We start from the raw sequence: 20,754 nt of genomic DNA, 5'->3' as shown, positions 1-20,754 counted from the left end.
TTGGGGAGCAGATAGTGAAAGTACAGGTCCTTTTTTAGAAAAATAAAAAATAATCCCACCTTTCAGTTTTTCAGGGGTACATCCTCTGTTTTCATCTTTTGGCCCTTTTAACAAGCTTGTGTGGTGAGAGGAGAACTATCCCCTGCTCATTTAACCCTTGTGATGAGTAAGACCCATGAGATTTAAAATATAGCTTACTTGAAGACATTCAGGATGTCTGTGGAGCGATCCAGGGCAGACTCAGGCCTCCTACCTAGTCCCTGCCATGCTGGTGCATAGAGTGATTTTGATTCTAACGAGCTGGACTGCTCTCTCCCTAACTCAGGTCATCCCACAGACCTGGATCATTTCAGTCCTCCTTTTTGGGTGTAAAGTACGGGCTCTCTTGGTACCTGAAGAGGCACTGAGTGAAGAAAAGAGACTCACAAAGTCTTTGCATTGTCTAGTCAGTTAGGCATCAGCAATGGGAAGGAAGGTGTTGAAAGTCTGATAGTCAAAGTGACAGACAGCAACAGAGAAGTTAGAGCAGTTGTCTTTGCTTTGAGTCACCTGGATCCATGTGGTCATGTACTTCAGGACGGTGTCTACAGCCTTGAGGGCGTCTTTCCTCTGAGGTGACGAGGGGCCGTAGTGATGGCCTTCCACATCGATACGCTCATGGTATATGGCAGCCAGGTCAGCTCGGCCGCTCCTGGAGGGAGCAGGATAAGGAAAGTAACAGGTAAGAAGACTCCTCAGCTTCCTCCACAACATTTACTATGTAAAAACACCGGTATGTCCCAAACACTGGCCTTCTGGGACCAACAGAGCCAATGCCTTAAAATGAAGGCAGACTCTCCATGGGACAATCAGGAACACTGAGCCTGGAGTGGTCAGTCGTGAACACCTGGGTAACAAAGTCAGAGAGGCCATCTGTTGTTGGTCACCTCTGTTCCTGGCCCAGTGAGCTGGAAGATGTGGGAACAGGCAGGGAAGAGTTCTCAAAGCTCTACTCTCACGGTCATGGGAAGACAAAGAATACTAAACATAATTATTTAAATAATTATGATTGAACTATTGCTGGACATTAAGGAGACTTCTAAATGAAAAAAATATTTAAGTGTATTTAAGGTGTAATAGACTAGTACGAATAAGAGCCAACTTTACCATGGCAACTTAAGGGGTGGTGAATAGATTCGTGTTCCGGGCCTGATATCAACAGACAATGCCAGGCCACATGTTCTATGGAGATGCATGGAGAGGAGCAGCAGTACTCACAGGCAGTGATCTCTGGCAGTCACCACATTGCTGTGGATACCAACATGGACTCGATTTTAGGCAAATCTCCCCTTCTTGGCCAGAGTATTTCTGGTAAAACTCCAAGTAATTTAGCCTTCTTAGCCTGGGCTAGGTATGACGGGGAACTGGTAATATCTATCGGAGTAGAAATCCACATCTTAGGGGAAGAGTAGGGAGGTAGTTCTTGGCAGATACTGTTCTCTCCCTCCTCCCCATAGTGCTCTCTACAATGTGTTTCATGCAGGCTAAGTTACTTCATCCAGCTCTGGCTTCATCCATAATCTCCCCCAGAATGTCTCCAAAACCGATCAAGATGACCATGACGATGATTGTGTTGTTGCTGGTGATGATCATGGTAGTGCTAATAGTACTCATAGTACTCACAGATGATGGAACAATAGAAACGAAATGGAGATTGATTCCTTGTTGGAGTTTCAGGGATTTATAATTGATATTCTTGGCAGATGGGCTTATTTCTCTTCAAAAGCTATACATGTGAACACACATACTCAAAGCATGGCCACTCTTACTGTGGTCTCACCAACACTCTGAATGGGAGGAAAGAAAATATCCCCACAGGGCCTGTTGTGCCCGGGATCTGCCAATCCAGGGGAAGGGAACACAACCTTATCATGGAGCACGGTGCTCGGTCTGCAGCTCCAGCTCATCCTTCAGGTCTCAAAGGAGATAGAGCCTCCTCCAGGAAGCCTCCTTTGATGATTGGCTCCTCTAGGAAGCCTCCTCCAGGAAGCCTCCTTTGATTATTGGCTCCTCTAGGAAGCCTCCTCCAGGAAGCCTCCTTTGATGATTGGCTCCTCCAGGAAGCCTCCTCCAGGAAGCCTCCTTTGAAGCCCCAAGAGTTATTTGGGAAGCTCTCCCTTGTGTTTTTTTAGCACTTTCTACTCATTACTGGGCCATGCTTTTTCATTGCATATAGTAATTGTTCACTTACTGGTCCCTCTCCCTCTCTAAATTTGGAGATTAGTTCACCCAAGGGAATATGATTCGTTCTCCACCAATCTGTGATGCAGTGAACATTTAGAACTCTATACATATCAGTAGAATGTGTAATAATAGTAAACACTCAATAACCAATAGCCATCAGTGCTCAGGCATAATGTTAAGGATCTACATTCCTATTTAATCCTCATGATAAAGTAGGACTGTCTTGAACAATGACCAGAATCAAATAGCTAGTAAGAGGATTCAAATATAGGCCCACTGATTCCAAGACCTTGACCCAAACCTTTGATAACTGAAAGAACTCAACCACCCACATTGGTGGAAACACCTGGCAAGATTATTTGGAAAGGGCCCCACGAATCCTACAACCCTGAGAAATCTGGACACAAGACAAAGCAATGGCATCACCATGAAACCAAGTCACGCCCACTTTCCAACGCCCAATACTCACTGTTGAGTTCTGAAATTGCAGAGAAGGATTTCCTTGTAGAAACTATTCATAGATTTTTCAAATGGAGAAGTAAGCCAAAGGAGTTACTGGAGGCCTCATGGGTCTCTGTGACACATCTAGAGCAGGACATTCAAACAACCACCCAAAGGCACTCTTATTCTACTTCTGTGGGCTTTATGGAGAACTGATGTGTGGCAGTCACATAATCTCCTGTCAACTTGTGAAAGGTAGAGTCAAGCCTGTCAATCAGGTCGTAGCTTGATGACCTCATTTGGAGGCATGACAGAGATATAGCTCACTGGAGGCCACACACACACAATCTCTCTGCTTGTCTCCCTGTGAGTCATTCCTGTTGACAAGCCACATGGAGACACACTGATGGCAGCCAGGGCCCTGGAGCTGGTGGAGCAACATGGAGACCCACACCATTGCTGAGATGCTTCCACTACCACTATATCCACCAGACTTTCCACCTGCTGACCTGTGATATTCCTGCATTTGGCGTCATTGCATGTGTTGCATGAGTCTGAAGAGAAATTTATAGGTTGGCATTGGACATAGGGGTTAATTTTGGGCTTATGGACTTGATCGGGACTGGGTTGGGATGCTTTCTTGATGTATAATTACTCTTTGATATAAAATTCTCCCTTGTATACACATTAGTGTCTATCAATTTGTTTCTCTAGCCCAGGGATTCTCAAACTTTTTAAACAGGGGACCAGTTTACTGTCCTTCAGACCCATTGGAGGGCCGGACTATAGTTAAAAAAAACTATGAAAAAATTCCTGTGCACACTGCACATATCTTATTTTGAATAACAAACGGGGCAAAAACACCCAGCGGGCCAGATAAATGTCCTCGGTGGGCCGCATGTGGCCCGTGGGCTGTAGTTTCAGGACGCCTACTCTAGTCAACCAGGACTAACAACCTGGACCATCTGCCTTACTGACTATGTGCACAGGACAGTGGTTTGAATCTACCCAGTGAGTCTGAAGGAGAAAGCACGTGACCATCTGTTCCTGTAAGCATTGCAGATTATCAGATCATAGGACACAGTTCTGTTCTGTCTGATAGGCTTGTTAGGAGTTGAAATTGACTCATTGGCACATGCCAATCAGTCAGTTCACTAAACCTGGCCTTGGAGTGTCCACTCGATTCACTGAACTGGGGAGCAAGTTCTAGAGAATGTTTTGTCAAGCATCTTCCTTCACTAAGGTCACTTTGACAAGAGGGCCAGCTCTTTCATGACACTGTAACATTTGACTGGGCATCCTCAGGTGAACTCTGTGAGCACTTTAGAAGATGCATTGGTTTCAAATCAAGTTTGTTCTTTTCTCTTTTTAGAACCAATTAAAGTGGTCCTCTTTAATAAGCACCATTACCACCCTCCTCCTCAATGTGAATTGGTTGAACTTATTATTTAGGTGTTTCTCACAAATTATATTATTCATACTTGTTAATGTGTGAATGACTAATCCTAAATTCCTCCGCATCTGTGGAGAACAAAAAGTCACTGTAGGGTACCCCCACGGGTATAGGTGGTGGGTACAAATGAGTACAAGGTAAGGGCATTTTTAGGTACATCCATCCCTAAACTTTTTTGGGGCCTGTATTCATTAAAGTGATGGGGCTGAGAGATCTCCCTCTACACTGTGTTTGACCATAGTGAACCTTCTGTAAAATGAGAACCTCAGAGAATGCTTTGCCACTCTATGTCCTTGCATGTTTCCCATGCCTGGTGTCCACGTGACACTGTGTTTCTTTAAGTGTCCATACTCCCTGGATGGGGCTGCATGGGGTGGGGGGGGGAGGGTACCACAATGATGTGTTTTCCAAAACAACGCTTCCTGTTGCATTCAAGCACTGTGGGTTTCTTTCGGGGCACTTCCTGTCAGATTGCTGTCAGCAGCCATCAGGATAGGCCTTGACTTAGGACAGCCTCGTGCACGATGGAAACAACACTGCTCATTGCAGATTGTTGACTCATTTTGATCCATGTGATTTTCCTTGACTGACTCATAGAAGCTGGTCGTCAGGCCTTCGTTCCCAGTTTGCCTTAGCCTGGACGTTCTGCTGCAGTCAGCATGCCTCGCATCCTAGAAAGAGACCAGCGTCCAGGGGCAGATGGGCACTGGCCCCAAACTGAACCTTGTATGGAAAGCGAGAATACCTACTCTACAGGTTTCTATTGGCTGTTTATCACGCACACAGATTCTCCATGTGACCAGAAAGCCAGCCAGCACCACAAATTTACCTGATGGCTTTATGGTAGGAAGCAGTCAATCACAGGTACCAGGCACAATGCATGTGAGATGCCGACATTCAGATGCCATATAGCAGTGAAAAGTTTCTAAGTTGGATGTTCGTCAATCCTTTAGGGACCTAAGTCTTTAAGGGCTATGACCTCTCTTCTGTTTGGAGATCGGCTGACAAGTTGTTAGTCACCAGCTGTTTTCCACATGGGTCTGGTCTCTATCACAGGTCAATCTATTTGTGACTGAGTGGCAGGGTGAGGAGCGATGGGTGGAAATCACATAGATCTCTTCTTGGCCATTTGCAGCTCCGATGTCCAGGAAGCATGTGGGAAGGTGCTGTGACGATCGTCCTCAATTACCTGACAGCTCTAAGTGGTCTGGGCCTGCGCTGCAGAGAGACCCAGCTTTCCCATTGCCTCACGAGCCTGGCTCGGTCTCTTTACAGCACATGCACTTTTCTCGTTTAAGTTTGTGGGAAAGAGAAAAGAATTAGGGTGCAAGAAATGGAAGCAACTTAACAGGATAGTTAGAGTTGTGGACTGCTCAGAAACTGTGACCCAAGACTCAGAACTAAGGCTGCAAGTGGACTGCTTGTCCCTCCAATTATACTCAGCAGGTCATCAGACTCTCGAGGGCACCAGCTTCTCTCCTTTGCCTTGGCAAGACTTCGTCTCACCTACTTTGGGCATGTTGTCGGGAGAGATCAGTCCCTGGAGAAGGATATCATGTTTGGAAAAGCAGCCAGGCAATGAAAAAGAACAACGCTCTAGACAAGGTAAACTGACGCCGTGGCTGCACTGGTGGACTCAGCGTTAAAAACAATTGTGAGGAAGGCAAGGGAGCAGACAGTGTTTGGTCCTGTTGTACCTACTAGTCACTCTGAGCTGGAACTGACTGAAGAGCACCTAGCAGCAACATCTATTAAGGAGCCCTGGTGTCATCGTGCGCTCTGGGCGGGGTGGTGAACTTCAAGTTCAACAGCTCCAACTCACCAGCCTCTAGAAGGGATAAAGGTCCAATCAAGATTTACAACCTTGGAAACCCAAAGGGGCAATTCAACTAGGGGTCAGAGTTGACTTGATGGCAGTGGGTTATTGTTGACTGTGGATTAGAATTCAGATTTTATAAACCTAGTGTTCTCCCCCTTCCCACAGGAAACAGAGAAGCGTGAAATTATTTTAGTCTGGTACAGTAAGGAATGCCAAGAGGGTTTGATTATCCTCCACATCAATAAATATCTATATATTTTTGTATTTAACAGCAATTGCATGTCATCGTTCTTTAATTTATGGGTGAGTGTGTACGTGTGTGTGCAGGATTTTCATAGTCTCCTTTGAACCAGGTTGGTTATCCTGATCCCCTCAATTATAAATAAAGGAAAACACAAGCACAATTCTAATAGGGAGCACATGATGAAGGAGACCAAATTAGGAAATCAAACTTTGACAGGCCTTGGAGGCAGACAGATCTAGGTTCAAAATCGGCCTCATTTTAAGAGGAGGAGAAAAGCAAAAATCTCTCTCCCTAGGTCTCAGTGGCCTCAACTCCAGGGCGTCGAGCTGTGCTGGGCTCTGGCTCAGGAAAGCACTTGATCTTCAGAGCTGAGTGTCCTTCTAAAATATGGGGAACACCACCTGCGACTAGGGTTAGATGTGAGAATAAACTAGATTCGTGGGAACACAAGGCTGGCAAGTGAGTGTTTAAAAAAAACGCCACTTCTCTTTCCCTTCTCCTTTTCTCCATACCGACTTTATCCAAGTTCAAAGGTAGGATGCTGCAGGATGATGACCTGCCTCAATAGAGCTTTCTGAGCACAGGATGGCAGGGCCTGCTCAAGTGCGGAGCTGGAGGGCATCCTTCTTAAAGGCTGGGGATCGGTGGTAGAACTCTCGCTTCTCGTGCAGTTTCATTGCCCACCCATCCCCTGCCTGTGAAGCCACTGCCTCCTTGTCAGTGGAGTTTACGTATTGTTAAGCAGATGTGGTAGTTGAATAATCTGCTATCAATTTGAGACTATTACGAGCGAAGGGGTGGGATTTAGCCTGTCAATCAGGTCCCAGGTTGATGACCTCGTTTGGAGGTGCTAAGGAGATAAACAGCTCACTCCCTGTGAGACATTACTGACAATCAGCCTGATGGAGCTACGCAGGTGAAGCCAGAGCTCTCAAGCTGCAGGAGTCACATGGAGACCCACGCCAGTGCTGAGAAGCTTCCAGCACCACTGGATCCACAAGGCTTTCCAGACACTGGCCTGTGATCTTCCTGCTTTCAGCATCATTGCATAGTTGCATGAGTCTAAAGAGGAATTATGGACTAGTATTGACAAATGGGGTAATATCGGACTTACGGACTTGATCTGCACTGGGCTGGCATGCTTTCTTAATGTACAATTACTCTTGGATATAGAGCTCTTTCTTATATACATATGAGTGTCTCCATGAATTTGTTCCTCTTGTCTACCCAGACTGACATAGCAGGTGTTAGTGAAACTTCCAGACTATGAAGAAAAGCCTGGTGGTAAACTTCTGAAAAAATAGTCGGTAATTGGATCACAACAGCCCATGCCTGTGGTACACGGAGTAGCCCCAAGTCGGGGTGAACCAGACGGCAGCTAACAAGAGCAGCAAAGCTCTCCCTAGGTGTGTGTCCCTTCTTGGTTGCACTTGACCCTTTGCAGAAGTGTTGTCTCCGGGACTGACTCCAGGTTCAAGACCTTCCTTACATCACCTGCTTTCTGCCAGAGCTGATCTGTCCTGTGTCCCATTCTCTGTGCGTCTCAAACTGATAAAGTGAACAAAGACAGCGTAAAAACTGTGTGTGTGTGTGTGTGTGTGTGTGTGTGTGTGTGTGTGTGTGTGCTCTTAAGTACTGTTCAAATTACAGTGAGGGATTCCAGATGGAGCTCAATAGAAACCAAGAAGTGAGCTATGAAGTTCCTGACGTGCTCCTCCATCGAGTCTGCTGAAAAGATCATTATACATCTTCACCTAACCATACACCCCACGAGAACGGATGATTTCCACTTGTCCACTTCCTTGCATGAGCAAGCTACTACATGCAACATGTGAAGTGGTTGAGATTGTTCTTGGTGGGGCCTCTCTACCACCCATCTGTCTCGGGAGAGGAAAGAGGCTAGATTCAAACAAAGAAAGAAAGAAAAGAAAGATGTTAAGCCCTGGCTGTCAATCCTTTATTTTCCTCAGTAAGAAAGTCTAAGCAGAAGACCCAAGCTGTAAGGCATGCGAGTCCTTAGGGTCAAGAAGGAAGTGTCTCTTTGATCTTTTGTAGAAGGTCTACATCATTTTACGGCCTACCTCTAGCAGTAATGGCTTATTGTTCCTTCTCTTCTCCTTATTGTCTCCTTTCAAGCACTCACCGGTGCTAGCAATGGTGGATCTCCAACTCTGCACCTAACTGTGCAAAGAGGCTGCTTCTGGCGACCGTGCTAGCTTGGTAGAATGAAGACCTCACGAAGCAATGATGTTGGCCTGGCACAGTCTCTCCAAGGCCTCTCCTGCCCAACTCCATGATGGATTAGTGAATGCCCTCTTGGACTCCAGCCACTTACACAGCCTGCAATGTGCCTGGTTTAAGTTGGGCCATGTGATAGCACCAGAGCCTGCCGTTAAGGAGTCTAGCTTGGGGCCACTGCCCTGTGTCCAGGCCTCTGTGGCCCTTGCTCTTTTTCTTCCTTAGGGAAGCAATGCTTTCCCTAAAACATACGCATCCATACACATACGCACACTCACAAGATACCCATCCACTACCACTGTCAAAATAGTTTCTAAATACTGGGGACCTTGGTGAGTAGATCAACACTTCACGTGTTGGCAAATAACCGAAACCAATTAAGAGAAAGATGCAGCTCTCTGGTGCGGCCTAGCTGTGCCATGGTGCTTGGGATAAAAACAACAAAACAAACTTCTCTAGAGGGAACAGAGCCATCTTCATGCTTCCACTCCCTTGGCCTCCCTCGGGGCAGAAGGTCTGCTTGGACGGCCAGCTCGTCGGCCGACCCAGGCCTGGGATTCTCGGTGCCGTAGGCTCTGCACTGATCTACCTGTGGGCCACCGAGTGCTATAGAGCAAGGGCTTCTGCCGTCAAGGTGAGATGAATGTGAAAAGGGGTACAGTGCCCACCAGAGTATGGGCTTAGCTTATTTGAATGAAAACTGTGTTCCATGTTTTCATATTTGGCAAGGCCATGGGCTTGAGGGATGACTAGCATTGTGGATGTGTTGGAAGCAGCATTGTTTAAACATGAGCTCTTCCAGCATTCCAGCTCTGCTCCTCTGCTCTGCAAGCCCTGCTATTCCGCTTTGTTCACACAATCCAATCTACAGCACACCATCCCAGCGCATCCTATGTGCGGCGTTCCAGCTCTTGTGGGCAAGAAAAAGAAGCAAAGTAGGAATGAGGCAGGACCACATGACACACAGGTTTTATAAACCAGGGGGTGAAAGTATTTATTTAAAAGCAACTTTCTACCGATCCTATCCCTTCTTTCTCTCACCCCCTCCCCACCCCCACCCCACCACACATACCTGCGCCCATGAACTGGAAAAAATTAAAATTTAAAATTCGTTAGCTCTCAGTGCTTGCATATTTCAAAACCATTTTGTCCCCAATTTGCTCTCCTAACCCTGGTTTGACAGGTTTCAAGACAGTGGAGTCATTCTAATGAGCCCTGGAGGTGCAATGGCTAAGCACTCTGCTGCTAACGGAAAGGTTGATAGTTCGAGTCCACCAGTTGCTCTGCAGGAGAACAATGTGGTGATTTGCTTCAGTGACGACTACAGCCTTGAAACCCCTACAAATACTGCTGCTCTGTCTATGAGTCAGAAGTGCCTTGGGGCACACAACAACAAGAGGCAGCAAGGGCAGGGGTGCCATTTCCTCCTTTCCCAGCTCTAGGGTGTACTTGCTGGTCCCCAAGATCTGGGGCCCAGGTGGAGAATTTGATTCCTAAATCTGAGGCGATCTTCCTTACAGGAGCAGGAGTACGTTACACAGAGTTAAGGGCAGGTCTACTGTCAACAGCACTCATTTGGACCCGGGGTTCTTGCTCTTGGGCAGTTAAGGTCTCGTGCTCAAACTATGGTGGTTCCTCTGCCTTGACCCTACCCAGAAGATTCACTCGAAGGCCCAGGTGATCTCACGTGCCTCTTGCAATCTTTACCTGTCCCTCTTCCTGACTTCTACCCATAAGGCTTTGCCCTTTACTTTCTTGCCCTTCCACTTCCCTGACAGAGCCTTGCAGCCTTGTTTAAATATAGGTTTGTGGTTCTAGCACGGGGGTGGGGACAGGGGAGGGTTCAGATTCCAAAATACTAAAGTACTTTGCATATTTCCAAACAGGGGGAGGAGTAGGCAATTTTCCCAGACTTATTTAACCACAGAGCCTCCCTTTTTGCCAAATACTGATAAATATTTTCTGACATCGTGCGATCACGAAACTATGACTGGGGAAATGCTGACATGTGTAATATGCTTCCCTTCCCCAACAAGACGAGAACGGCATCTTGGATGAAACTTGCCCTGCTCAACAGCATGAGAAAGGGGAATCCTTATTTTCAACGCAGAATTTCCCAGAATCCTCGCCTGACATTAGTTGCTCACAACCATTCTCTCTAGCAGTTAGCAACCACCATTCCAAAGGCTTCCTTGCGGAGGTCTCTGTGCCTTCACTGTAGGGCGCCCGCCGGCTCCCGGAAGGCAGGGGGGACAAGGGTGCGGCTCAGGAACTCGAGGAACTTACTTGAGGGCGTCCAGAGCGTCGCTGACTGCGTTGGCAAAATTGATGTCCGTGGGGACATTTTTATACTCCAGGCAGTAAGTAGGTCTGACACCAAGAATTTCAACCTCACAGCCTGAGAAGGAAGAAGGTAAAGGGTTATTTATTTCCCAACCATTCTGGTAAAATGATGAGCCTGTTTCAGGAAGGAAACACCATTAGTTAAAAAAAAAGGACACAAACAAAACTCTTGTCCATTTGTTGGGGGAAAACAAAGTATGTTAGGCTGTTGCTGGCAGGTGGTATAGCTAATGCCATATAGTTAACTGTATGTTTAACTGGAGAAGAGGCTCTCGAATGCCTTGATTATGCAACACGGATGGGCCAGGACAGAGATCAGCTGCAGCTAAAATTGATAGTGGCTGTCTTTCTTAATTAGGAATTTAGAAAATAATTAGCATATAGAAATGGCTTAATTAAAATCCTTTTCCCTATGATATATATATTTTTTGTAATTACTGAGCCTTCTAGGGTAGATGTTTACCTACTCTACTATCAAATATTAGAAAGTGGCTAGCTAGGTAATTATGAATTAAATATGTCACTATTCTGTGGCATTACATAAAAGCTGACCAGACTTAGAGATGCTGCTTTGAAAATGTGGATGAAAGCTAAAACCCTGAGCCCTGATCCTGCTTCGCCCAAATTAAAGTAAAAGACTCAAACACATTCAGATGTTCAGAAGTTCAATGGCCTCTGTTTCTCTGCTTTAGATCACCGGGCCAATGAAAGCCACTTCCCTGGAGAGAGACAGTAACTGTGTCATCGAATCCATGGCAGGGCAGGGATGGATTTTAAGTCAGTCATTCATTTTAAGAACTTTTAAAATCAGTTAAGTATAGATTGATGGAGCACCTACTAAGAAGGGGACACTATGCTCACATATAAAACAAAGAAAAACCTTGGCGACTGAGTCAATTCAGAGTCATCACACCCTTATGTTATTTTGGGTGTCGTAGACTTGGTTCTGACCCAGAGGGACCCAACAGAATGAAACGCTGCTTGGCCCCGGGCCATCCTCACAGTCATTTTTATTTTAACCCATGATTAGCGCCAATGTAGCAATCCACTTCGTCAAAGGTCGTTCTCCATTTCTTTGCCCCTCTATCTTACCAAGCATGATGTCCTGCTCCAGAGACTCATCTCTCCTGACACCAGATCCAAAGGATGGGAGATGACGTTTCAGGGCCCTTGCCTGAGGAGCATCCTCTCTGTTCTTCTTTCAAGATGGACCAGTTGGTTCTTCTGGCAGCCCATTGTACTGTCTATGTGCTTCACCAGCACTGTAATCCGTACGCATCAGTTCTTCTTTGGTCTTCCTTATTCAACGTCCAACTTTTACCTGCACATGAGGCCATGAGAACTACCGCAGTGTAGGTCAGGTATCCCTTAGTCCTCAGCATCCTGGCTCTACACCCTTTCAAAGAGGCCTGGTGTGGCACACTTGCCCAGGGCAATGTGCCATTTGATCTCTTACACCGCTGCTTCCATGAGCATTGAGTGTGGATCCAAGCAAGAGGAACTCCTTGGCAATAGAGACCAACTGTTTCATAAAGTGTTCCGGGATGCCGATATTTGTAGAAGCAGATTTGCACATCTTTCTTCTGTGCAGTGGCTGGGAGATTCCAACTTCCAAGTGTTCAGCAACCCGGGGCTCCGGTGCCATATGCCGCCAGGGCTGCTTACGTGTAAAAGGACTTTGTGTTGGATCTGGATTTTACTGTGTTTTTCTCTGTGGGTTTCCATATTTGGGTTTGTTTCTGTTGTGTTTTGTGATGCTGGTAGTCTTCTTGACTCTGTTAAGTGTTTTTCTGTGCTTTTTATTTTGGTATATGAAACCAAGGTTAGTTGAATCGATAATAAGACTTCCTGAGGGGGTTGGTAGGGAAGATGGGGGGATATGGGAGAATTGCTATCAAGGAGTTCAAGAAGAAAGTGTTTTGAAACTGATTATGCTAGTGATTGTACAACTGGTTGATATGAGTGAACTATGGGAAGGTGTGATGTCTGGATTAGCTCCTAGTAAGGTGGTTTTGGGTGTGTGTGTGTGAAATACTGGACAGAAAAATGAATCAGTCAAGTTTTTATTATCTTTTAGCATCCTAGAATCTGGTCTAGCAGGAGGAACCCGAAACCTCCCCATCCATCCTGCAAAAATATTGATCATCATAGAAAATGCTTGCAGAATCTTAAAAGGCTAAGAATTTTCGACTCTTGTGTTTCACTGATGAATCTTATTAGTGGATTTTTATTATTTTCTCAAACTGTTTATTCAAGTATGAAAAGTAAACTCTGTGTCCATTCGGTGCTCAGTGTCCATTTGGTGCTCAGTGTCATGAACCCCAAAACGCCTTTCATGAGAGTAACAGTCTACTACAATAGGCCAGGTGTGTTAGTCAGGGTTGATTAGAGAAATAAATCCACAGACACTCATATATGTATAAGAAAGAGCTTTATATCAAAGAACAATTATATATATTGAGAAAACATCACAACTCAATTCAGATCAGGTCCATAAATCCGATATTAGCCCATATGTCTGACACCAGTCAATGAATTCCTCTTCAGACTCACTCAGCACAAGCAATGATGCTGAGAGTAGGAAGATCATAAGTCTGTGGGTGAAAAGTCTTGTGGATTCAGTGGCAATGGAGGCATCTCAGCACTGGCATGGGTCTCCAAGTGTCTCCGCCAGCTCTCTGACTGTGGCTCCTCAGCAGGAAGGTGAAGGGGAACAAGAGTGCTCTCTCAGGTCTCACCGTCTCCACATGGCTTGTCAACAGTGACACAAAGCAGAGGGAGAGGAAATTCCCAGAAGTCTCATGAGAAGGCCACACCCACAAGGAGGCATCATCAGGCTGTGACCTGATTGAAAGGCTAGACTCCAGCCCTTCACTCTTAATACCCTCAAGTTGACACCTGATTATGTAACTACTATACCAGGTTTCTGTCTGTTCCTGGCATCTCTGACATATGAGTATGTAGGTTTGTAAGTAAAATAATTTTAGCCATGGTTTTACACATAAAGAACATAGCATGTTTTATTTTGTTTTTGGTGTCTCCAAATAATAAGTATTTTGTAGAATGAAAAAAAAGTTGCATTTGTTAATTTCATGATTGAAAATATGTTACCTTCATTCTTCTATAGGATTAAAATAAATTTTGGCTTACTACTGGCAAAGCAATATACTTTCTCTGAGAAATTTACATATGGCTCAGATTACAGAAGGACACAAACTTTTATTCCCCAGTTTTATTGCACATAATCCACATCATACAATTCAATCATTCAATCATGTCAAGAAGAACTGTACAATAATTACCACAATCCATTTCAGAACATTTTTATTTTTAAAATTTCATGTAGGATTCTATAATAAAGGTAGAACAAATGGAGCAATATAGCATCGTGCCTCTCACTATCATTCAGTATCTTGCAAAATCTTTCAATATTGCAACCCAAGCCTTGCATGTTTTTCTTTAGCTCTTTCCGTTTAAGATATGCTGAATGTGTTCTTCCGTTTTGGATTTCTAACTCTATACACACATGGTACCAAAAAGAACGAGTCTCCATTCAACTATTTCAGTAGTTAGCGTATGAATCAGAACCACTGGGACTGGAGGAAGACGTTCAAGCTGCACTGAAAGCATTAGCAAAGATGAGGCTCCGGGAATTGATGAGGCAAGAACCAGGCTCTGTGGAGAGGGTTGCTCAGAGCGTAATTTTTATGAAAACAGACTGCGATAACTCAATATCAATTGAAATGTTTCAACAAGCTCATGAAACACTGGAAGCACTTACTTGTCTGTGCAAGGACATCTGGAAGACAGCTACTTAATCAACTGACTGGAAGAGACCCATGTGTATACCCATTCCAAAGAAAGGTGAGCCAACCTAATGCCCAAATTAAATAACAACATCTTTAACGTCACATACAAGTAAAATTTTGCTGCAGATCGTGCAACAACTGTTGCAGCAAGTACATTGACAGGGAGCTGCCCGAGGATGGGGGAGATTTAGAAGAGGACATGGAACAAAGGACATCATTGCTGATGTCAGATGGATCTTGACTCAAAGCAGAGAATACCAGAAAGATGTTTACTTGTATTTATGGATTGTTCCAAGGCACTTGACTGTGGCTCATAGCAAACTATGGATAGCCTTGGGAAGAATGGGAATCCCAGAACACTACATTGTACTTATGAGGCATCTACGCATGGATCAAGAGGGAGTTGTACACACAGAAAAAGGGAATTCTGCATGATTTAAAATCAAGAAACGTGTGAGTCAGGATGATGTCCTCTCACCGCACTTGTTCAATCTATATCCTGAGAAAATCATCAGGGAAGCTGAATTAGATGAAGACGAACGGGGCATCACGATTAGAGAAAGTCTTATTAAGAACCTTCAATATGCAGGCAATACAACCGTGCTTGCTGAAAGTGAAGAGAGCTTGCAGCCCTTGCTCATGAAGATAAAAATTGCAGCCTTCCGCATGGATTACAACTCAATATAAATAAAACCAAATTCCTCACGACTGGACGAATAGGTAAAAATGGGTTTCTGAGAGTATAACTCTTTACAGGAGTAGAAAGTCCAGTCTTTCTTCTGCAAAGCTGCGGTTGCTTTTGAACTCCTGACCATGTAGATTTCAGCCTAAGAAGTAACCACAATACCACCAGGAGCAATAGGCAACATCACGATAAGTGGAGAAAAGATTGGCTTGTCAAGAATTTCCTCTAGCTTGGATCCATAATCAATGCTCATGGAAGCAGCAATCAAGAGATCCAAAGATGCGTCGCCTTCGGTAAGTCTGCCGCAGGAGACCTCTTTAAAGTTTGAAGACAAGGGCATGACTTTGAGGACCAAAGTGCTCCTGACCATGGTGTTTTTAATCGCCTCGTATGCATGTGAAAGGTGGACTTTGAATAAAGAAAACCAGAGAAGAATTGATAAATTATGGTGCTGGTGATGAATATTGGAAGAACGATGGCCACCAAAAGAACCAAGAATCTTGGAAGATTTGTCTTAGAAGTTCAGCCAGCATGCTCCTCAGATAGGCAAGGACGGGAAGACTTCATTTCATATACTTTGGACATTTTGTCAGGAGAAGCCAGTCCTAGGAGAAGGACACCGTGCTTGGTAAAATAGAGAACAGCGGAAACGAGGAAGGCCCGCAAGGAGACGATTGGCAGAGTGGCTGCAGCAATGATCTCAAGCCTAAGAAGCAATTTTGAGGATGAACAAGGCCAGGCGGGTTTAGTCTGTTGTCCATAGTGTTGCGATGAGTTGGAACTGGCTTGGAACAACAGAACTGTGGTTGTCTTTCTGAACAACTCTCTACTTTGTCCAAGCTACAATTAATTTTAATTAAGTTGAAGATGGTGGCACACGTCCACCAAAACTTACAGGTGGCTGTTGTCCTCAGGTGCCTGATTCTGACCCTTAATGATCCTGTGCACGACAGAAGGAAACACCGCGCTGTCCGGTGCCACCTTCACCCTCATTGCCACTCCCGAGTCCATTGTTGGGTCAGGTGCATCTTAATCCTCAAAGTGACATCCGTGCTCTTCAATACTCTAAAGATGTCATTTACCCAACGCAGCATGTCTTTTCATCTCTTGACCACTGCTTCCGTGAGTATTGATTGTGGACAGGGGAAACGAAAGATCTCCCAAAGTACAAGCATCTTTCACTGAGTGCAAGGTAATAACTCATCAAAAGCTACAAGCAAGACACCAGAGAGGAAAGAGATTTCCTGAGTTGCAGACAGTTGGGGGCAAGGAAGAGAGGGAGAGAGAACAAAATTTAGCAAACCAAATAATCTGGCAGCACAAATGTAAAGCACAGAGAGTTTCCTGTGAACAAACTCCAAGTCCCACTACATGGATTCTCTCAATTCTGCCCTCACAACATTTGGAGCAAGTAGTAAAATGAATCTAACTACAACTTTAAAAATCTCACAGACCAAGGTCAACTCCAGATGAGAATAAGTTAGCTTCAATCCTCTGTGCCTGGCAAAGGCGAGGAGATGAGCTTTTTCAAGGGGAAAATATAATTTGCTACACTTTCCACTGTTCTTTCACACACAATGTCTAGCACGTAATAAAAATATGAGAATGTGCTGAGAAGCAGGAACATGGTCCTCATCATTAAAAGGAAAAAAATTTGCCATAGAACCAGATCCACGAATGATACAAATGCTGAACTGACCAGAAAGAATTGTAAAAGAATTTTCTTATGAAAATGTAAGAGACGAATGACTATTTAAAGCAAAGTTAATAATACATTTTGGAGTAGAAGTATAATAACTGACAGCAAAAACATAAAGAGTGATGTCTGATTACATAGTCCAACATTAGGGCAGGCTCGCACTGCTCCCGGGGTTTCTGAAGCACTAAATCTTCATGGGAACAGAGAGCTTACTCTTTCTCCCAGGAAAGAGCTGGTAGATTTGAGTTGCTGAGTTGATGGTGAGTAGCCGAAAGTGTAATTAACTATACCATCAGATCTCTACATAGGAATAAATGCAACTATCAAATGTAAAGACTGTAACATCATTTATGAAGTAAGTGATATTATTTTAAGTAGAACATGAATATATTATAGATATGGTAGTATATCTAGAGCAGCCCCTAAGAAAAAAATGAATAAGATCTAAAATCGATAGAGTATATAGTATAATTCTGAAAATACTGAATTAATAGAAGAGAAGACAAAAAAAGCAACAGAGAAACAAAAAGTTAAGAAAAATAAAAAATGATATCAAGATAGTAGGCTTATATCCACCCTATCAATTACTATTTCAAGTGGAAATTAATTGAATATTTTATTGAAATTGAGAGGTCATCAGACTGGAACAAGAAAACTCAAAACTGAATCAGTGGGGAAAAAAAGAAAAAAAAAAAAGAAAACTCAAAACTATGCTGTCTGCGAAACAAGTCAAATGTAAATCCAATGACTTGCGAAAAATAAAAGTGGATAGAAAAAAAGGTAAATCATGAAAAAAAAATTATCACGGGTTCATGAGGGAGGGAAGGTTGGGAAGAGAGAAAAATGAGCTGATACCAAGGGCTCAAGTAGAAAGAAAATGGTTTCAAAATGATGATGGCAACAGGTACAAATGTGCTTGACACAGTGGATGTACATATGGATTGTGATAAGAGCTGTAAGAGACCCCAATAAAATGATACCCCCAAAAAGAAAAGGTAGACCATGCAGGATGAAGCCAAAGCATGTTAATGTGGTTGGTTATATACCAGGCAAAGTAGACTTCTGTAAATTATCAAACGACAGTATGTACAGGCAACTAGAACACTTGTAACTTGCTGGCGACAGAGTTAAATGATACGATCACACAGTAAAATTCTGCATCAGTTTCTGATAAAGTCAAATATATAACTATCCTATGAAACAGCAATTCTACCCCTAGGTAAACAAAGCCATATATCCATAAAGATATTTGAATGAGAATTTCCATAATAGCCTTCTTCATAATAATTCCAACCTGGAAACATCCCAAATATCCATAAAAAGGAAAATAGAAAAACATTTTTTGATTTATTCATGCTATGAATACTACTAGGCAATAAAAGAACAAATTTTGGATACATACCGCACGATGGATATACCTTTAAAAATGTTACATTGAAGGCAATCGCAAAATAAAGACATGTTGTGTTTTCTTAGTTATCAAGGTGATGGCTTTAATAAGCAGACTAAGTCTAAAGTTGTGGCACCGGCTCTAGGGAAAACTTTCTCCCTGCTGGCTCACAGTTGAGGAGGTCCTTGTCTCCTTTCAGTGTCTTTACGCCCAGCACTTCCGGTACATTTTCCCCAAGTCTTGGCATCGGTCTCCACTGACCCGAGGAGCTTCCCACTGCACACTGGGCTCCAGGCTCTTCTTCCTTGGTGGCTGGGCTTGCTGCTCTTTGCTTGCTGCTCTCCGTTTATCTCCCATAAGATGGTATAGGCTACAGATGAGGGCTGGGATGGGATTAAATGTGTTGCATCCCACCCTTAATCCTTTTACAACTAATTGGCATAGCACATTAGATCACAGCCCGGGGCATCATTACATAATGGCCAAATGACATCATTACGTAACTGCCAAACCACTGAGAACCATGACCCAGCCAATTTGACATACAATTTTAGGAACACCATTTGATCCATGGCAACTATACCGCTTTAATATGAAGTTTAAGACCACTCAAAGGTAAAATATGGTGAACCACATTAGAAACTAGTTCATCGTGGGGTCGAGAAGGGGTAAGTGAATGGGAGCCGGATCATGAAGATACTATGGGTCTTGATTTCAATAGTAGTTGAACAGTGCATGTAATTATGAAAATGCCTCAGACTGTACTCTGAGGAGCTTTTCGGTTTTATTCTATGTAAACTCTATGACATGCTGCAGTTAGGTGCTGTCAACCCAGCTCCACCTGAGAGGGACCGCATATACAATAGAGTGAAACACTGCCCAGTCCTGTGCCTTCCTCACAATGTGTCCTGGGCCTGAGCCCGTCGTGGTAGCCACTGTGCCAGTCCGTCTTGTCGAAGGCCTTTCTCTTTTCCCTGCCCCTCTGCTTTACCAAACACGATGTCCCTCTCTAAGGACTGGTCACTTTTGAAACCATGTCCAAAGTATGTCTTTCTACCCTTGCCTCTAAGGAGCATGCTGGCTGTACTTTTGCCAAGACAGATTGAGTTGTCCTTTCAGTAGTCCATGGTACTTGTAATATTCTTCTCCAGCACCACAATTCAAAGGCATCGATGCTTCTGTGATCTTCCTTTTCAATGTCTAGCGTACACATGCATATAAGGCAGTTGAAAATACCATGCCTTGGGTCAGGTGCATCTTAGTCTTCAAAGTAACATCCTGGCTTTCAATATTCAAAAGAAATCTTATGCAGCAGATTTATCCAATGTGACTAGTCTTTTGATCTCTTGACTGCCACTTCCATGAGCATCCAAGTGACAAAATTCTTGACAACTTCAACTTTTTCTTTATTTATCATGCTGTTTCCATTGGTCCAATTTTGAGGAATTTTGTCTTTAAATTGAGGTATAATGTTCCTGAAGGCTGCCGTCCTTGACCTTCATCAGTAAGTGCTTCGAGTCCTCACTGTCAGCAAGCAAGGTTGTGTCATCAGCATATCACCAGTTGTTAATAACCCTTCCCCAAATCCTGGTTCCACAATCTTCTTCATATAATCCAGCTTCTCTGATGATGGACAAGTATCGTGAGAGGATACAACCCGGAAGCACACCTTTCCTGATTTGGGGCCAGGCAGTCTTCCCATGTTCAGGCAGCACGACTGCCTCTTGGTCTGTGTACACATTCTGCATGAACGCAGTGAAATGGTCTGGAATCCTCATTCATCTCTCCATAGTTTATTATGATCCACACAGTCAACTGCCTTGGCATAGTTAATAAAACGCACATCTTGTTGGTATTCTCTACTTGGAGCCAAGATCCACAGGACATCAGCCGCGATCTGCCTTGTTTCACATCCTCTTCTGAATCCAGCCTGAACCTCTCCCTGTCAGTGTGCTGCTGTGACTGCTGTTGGATGGTCTTCAGCAACATTTTACTTATAGAGACACTTTAGTAACAGTGGTTCCAGAATGCTTAACTCTACTCAAGCGAAATCTGTACATGGATCAAGCGGCAATCATTTGTATCAAGCCAAGGGATAGGCCCTGGCCAGAAGCAGAAGAGGTGTGTGGCAGGTCGTATCCTTTTGCCTTACTTACTCATTCTGTAGAATGGACAAGTTATTCAAATGCCCAAGGCAGTCATGTACACGCTGGAACAAAACCAAATTCTATGGACATTACAAATAACCTGCCAGAAAAACAATAAAATATGATTCATCCTATCTGCGGGATGGTGTCAATGTGAGGGGGAAACATCATGCTGTGAAAGAGCCCTTGGTGCGTGCCTCCTCCTCACCTCTCACCCTGCCTCTCTCAAGACTTCCCAGCCACATGCTCAGGTGGAGCCCTCC

The 20,754-nt window shown here is 44.1% G+C and overlaps 1 protein-coding gene across 1 annotated transcript in view; it reads right to left on the bottom strand.

The window, feature by feature from the left end:
* The window catches only part of ENPP6 (ectonucleotide pyrophosphatase/phosphodiesterase 6), a 136,154-nt gene that overhangs the window by 28,388 nt on the left and 87,012 nt on the right, over positions 1–20,754 (bottom strand). The window contains exons 3-4 of the mRNA XM_075555777.1: positions 10,705–10,816; positions 550–691 (exon numbers count right to left, since the gene is read on the bottom strand). Of these exons, the coding sequence (XP_075411892.1) occupies positions 550–691; positions 10,705–10,816 (254 nt within the window). The remainder of the gene's footprint in view (positions 1–549; positions 692–10,704; positions 10,817–20,754) is intronic.

Source organism: Tenrec ecaudatus, chromosome 8 (assembly GCF_050624435.1).
Source record: "Tenrec ecaudatus isolate mTenEca1 chromosome 8, mTenEca1.hap1, whole genome shotgun sequence".
Lineage (NCBI taxonomy): Eukaryota > Metazoa > Chordata > Mammalia > Afrosoricida > Tenrecidae > Tenrec > Tenrec ecaudatus.
The sequence above is the reverse complement of the archived record's forward strand: the minus strand, read 5'-3'. Positions and strand labels throughout refer to the sequence as shown.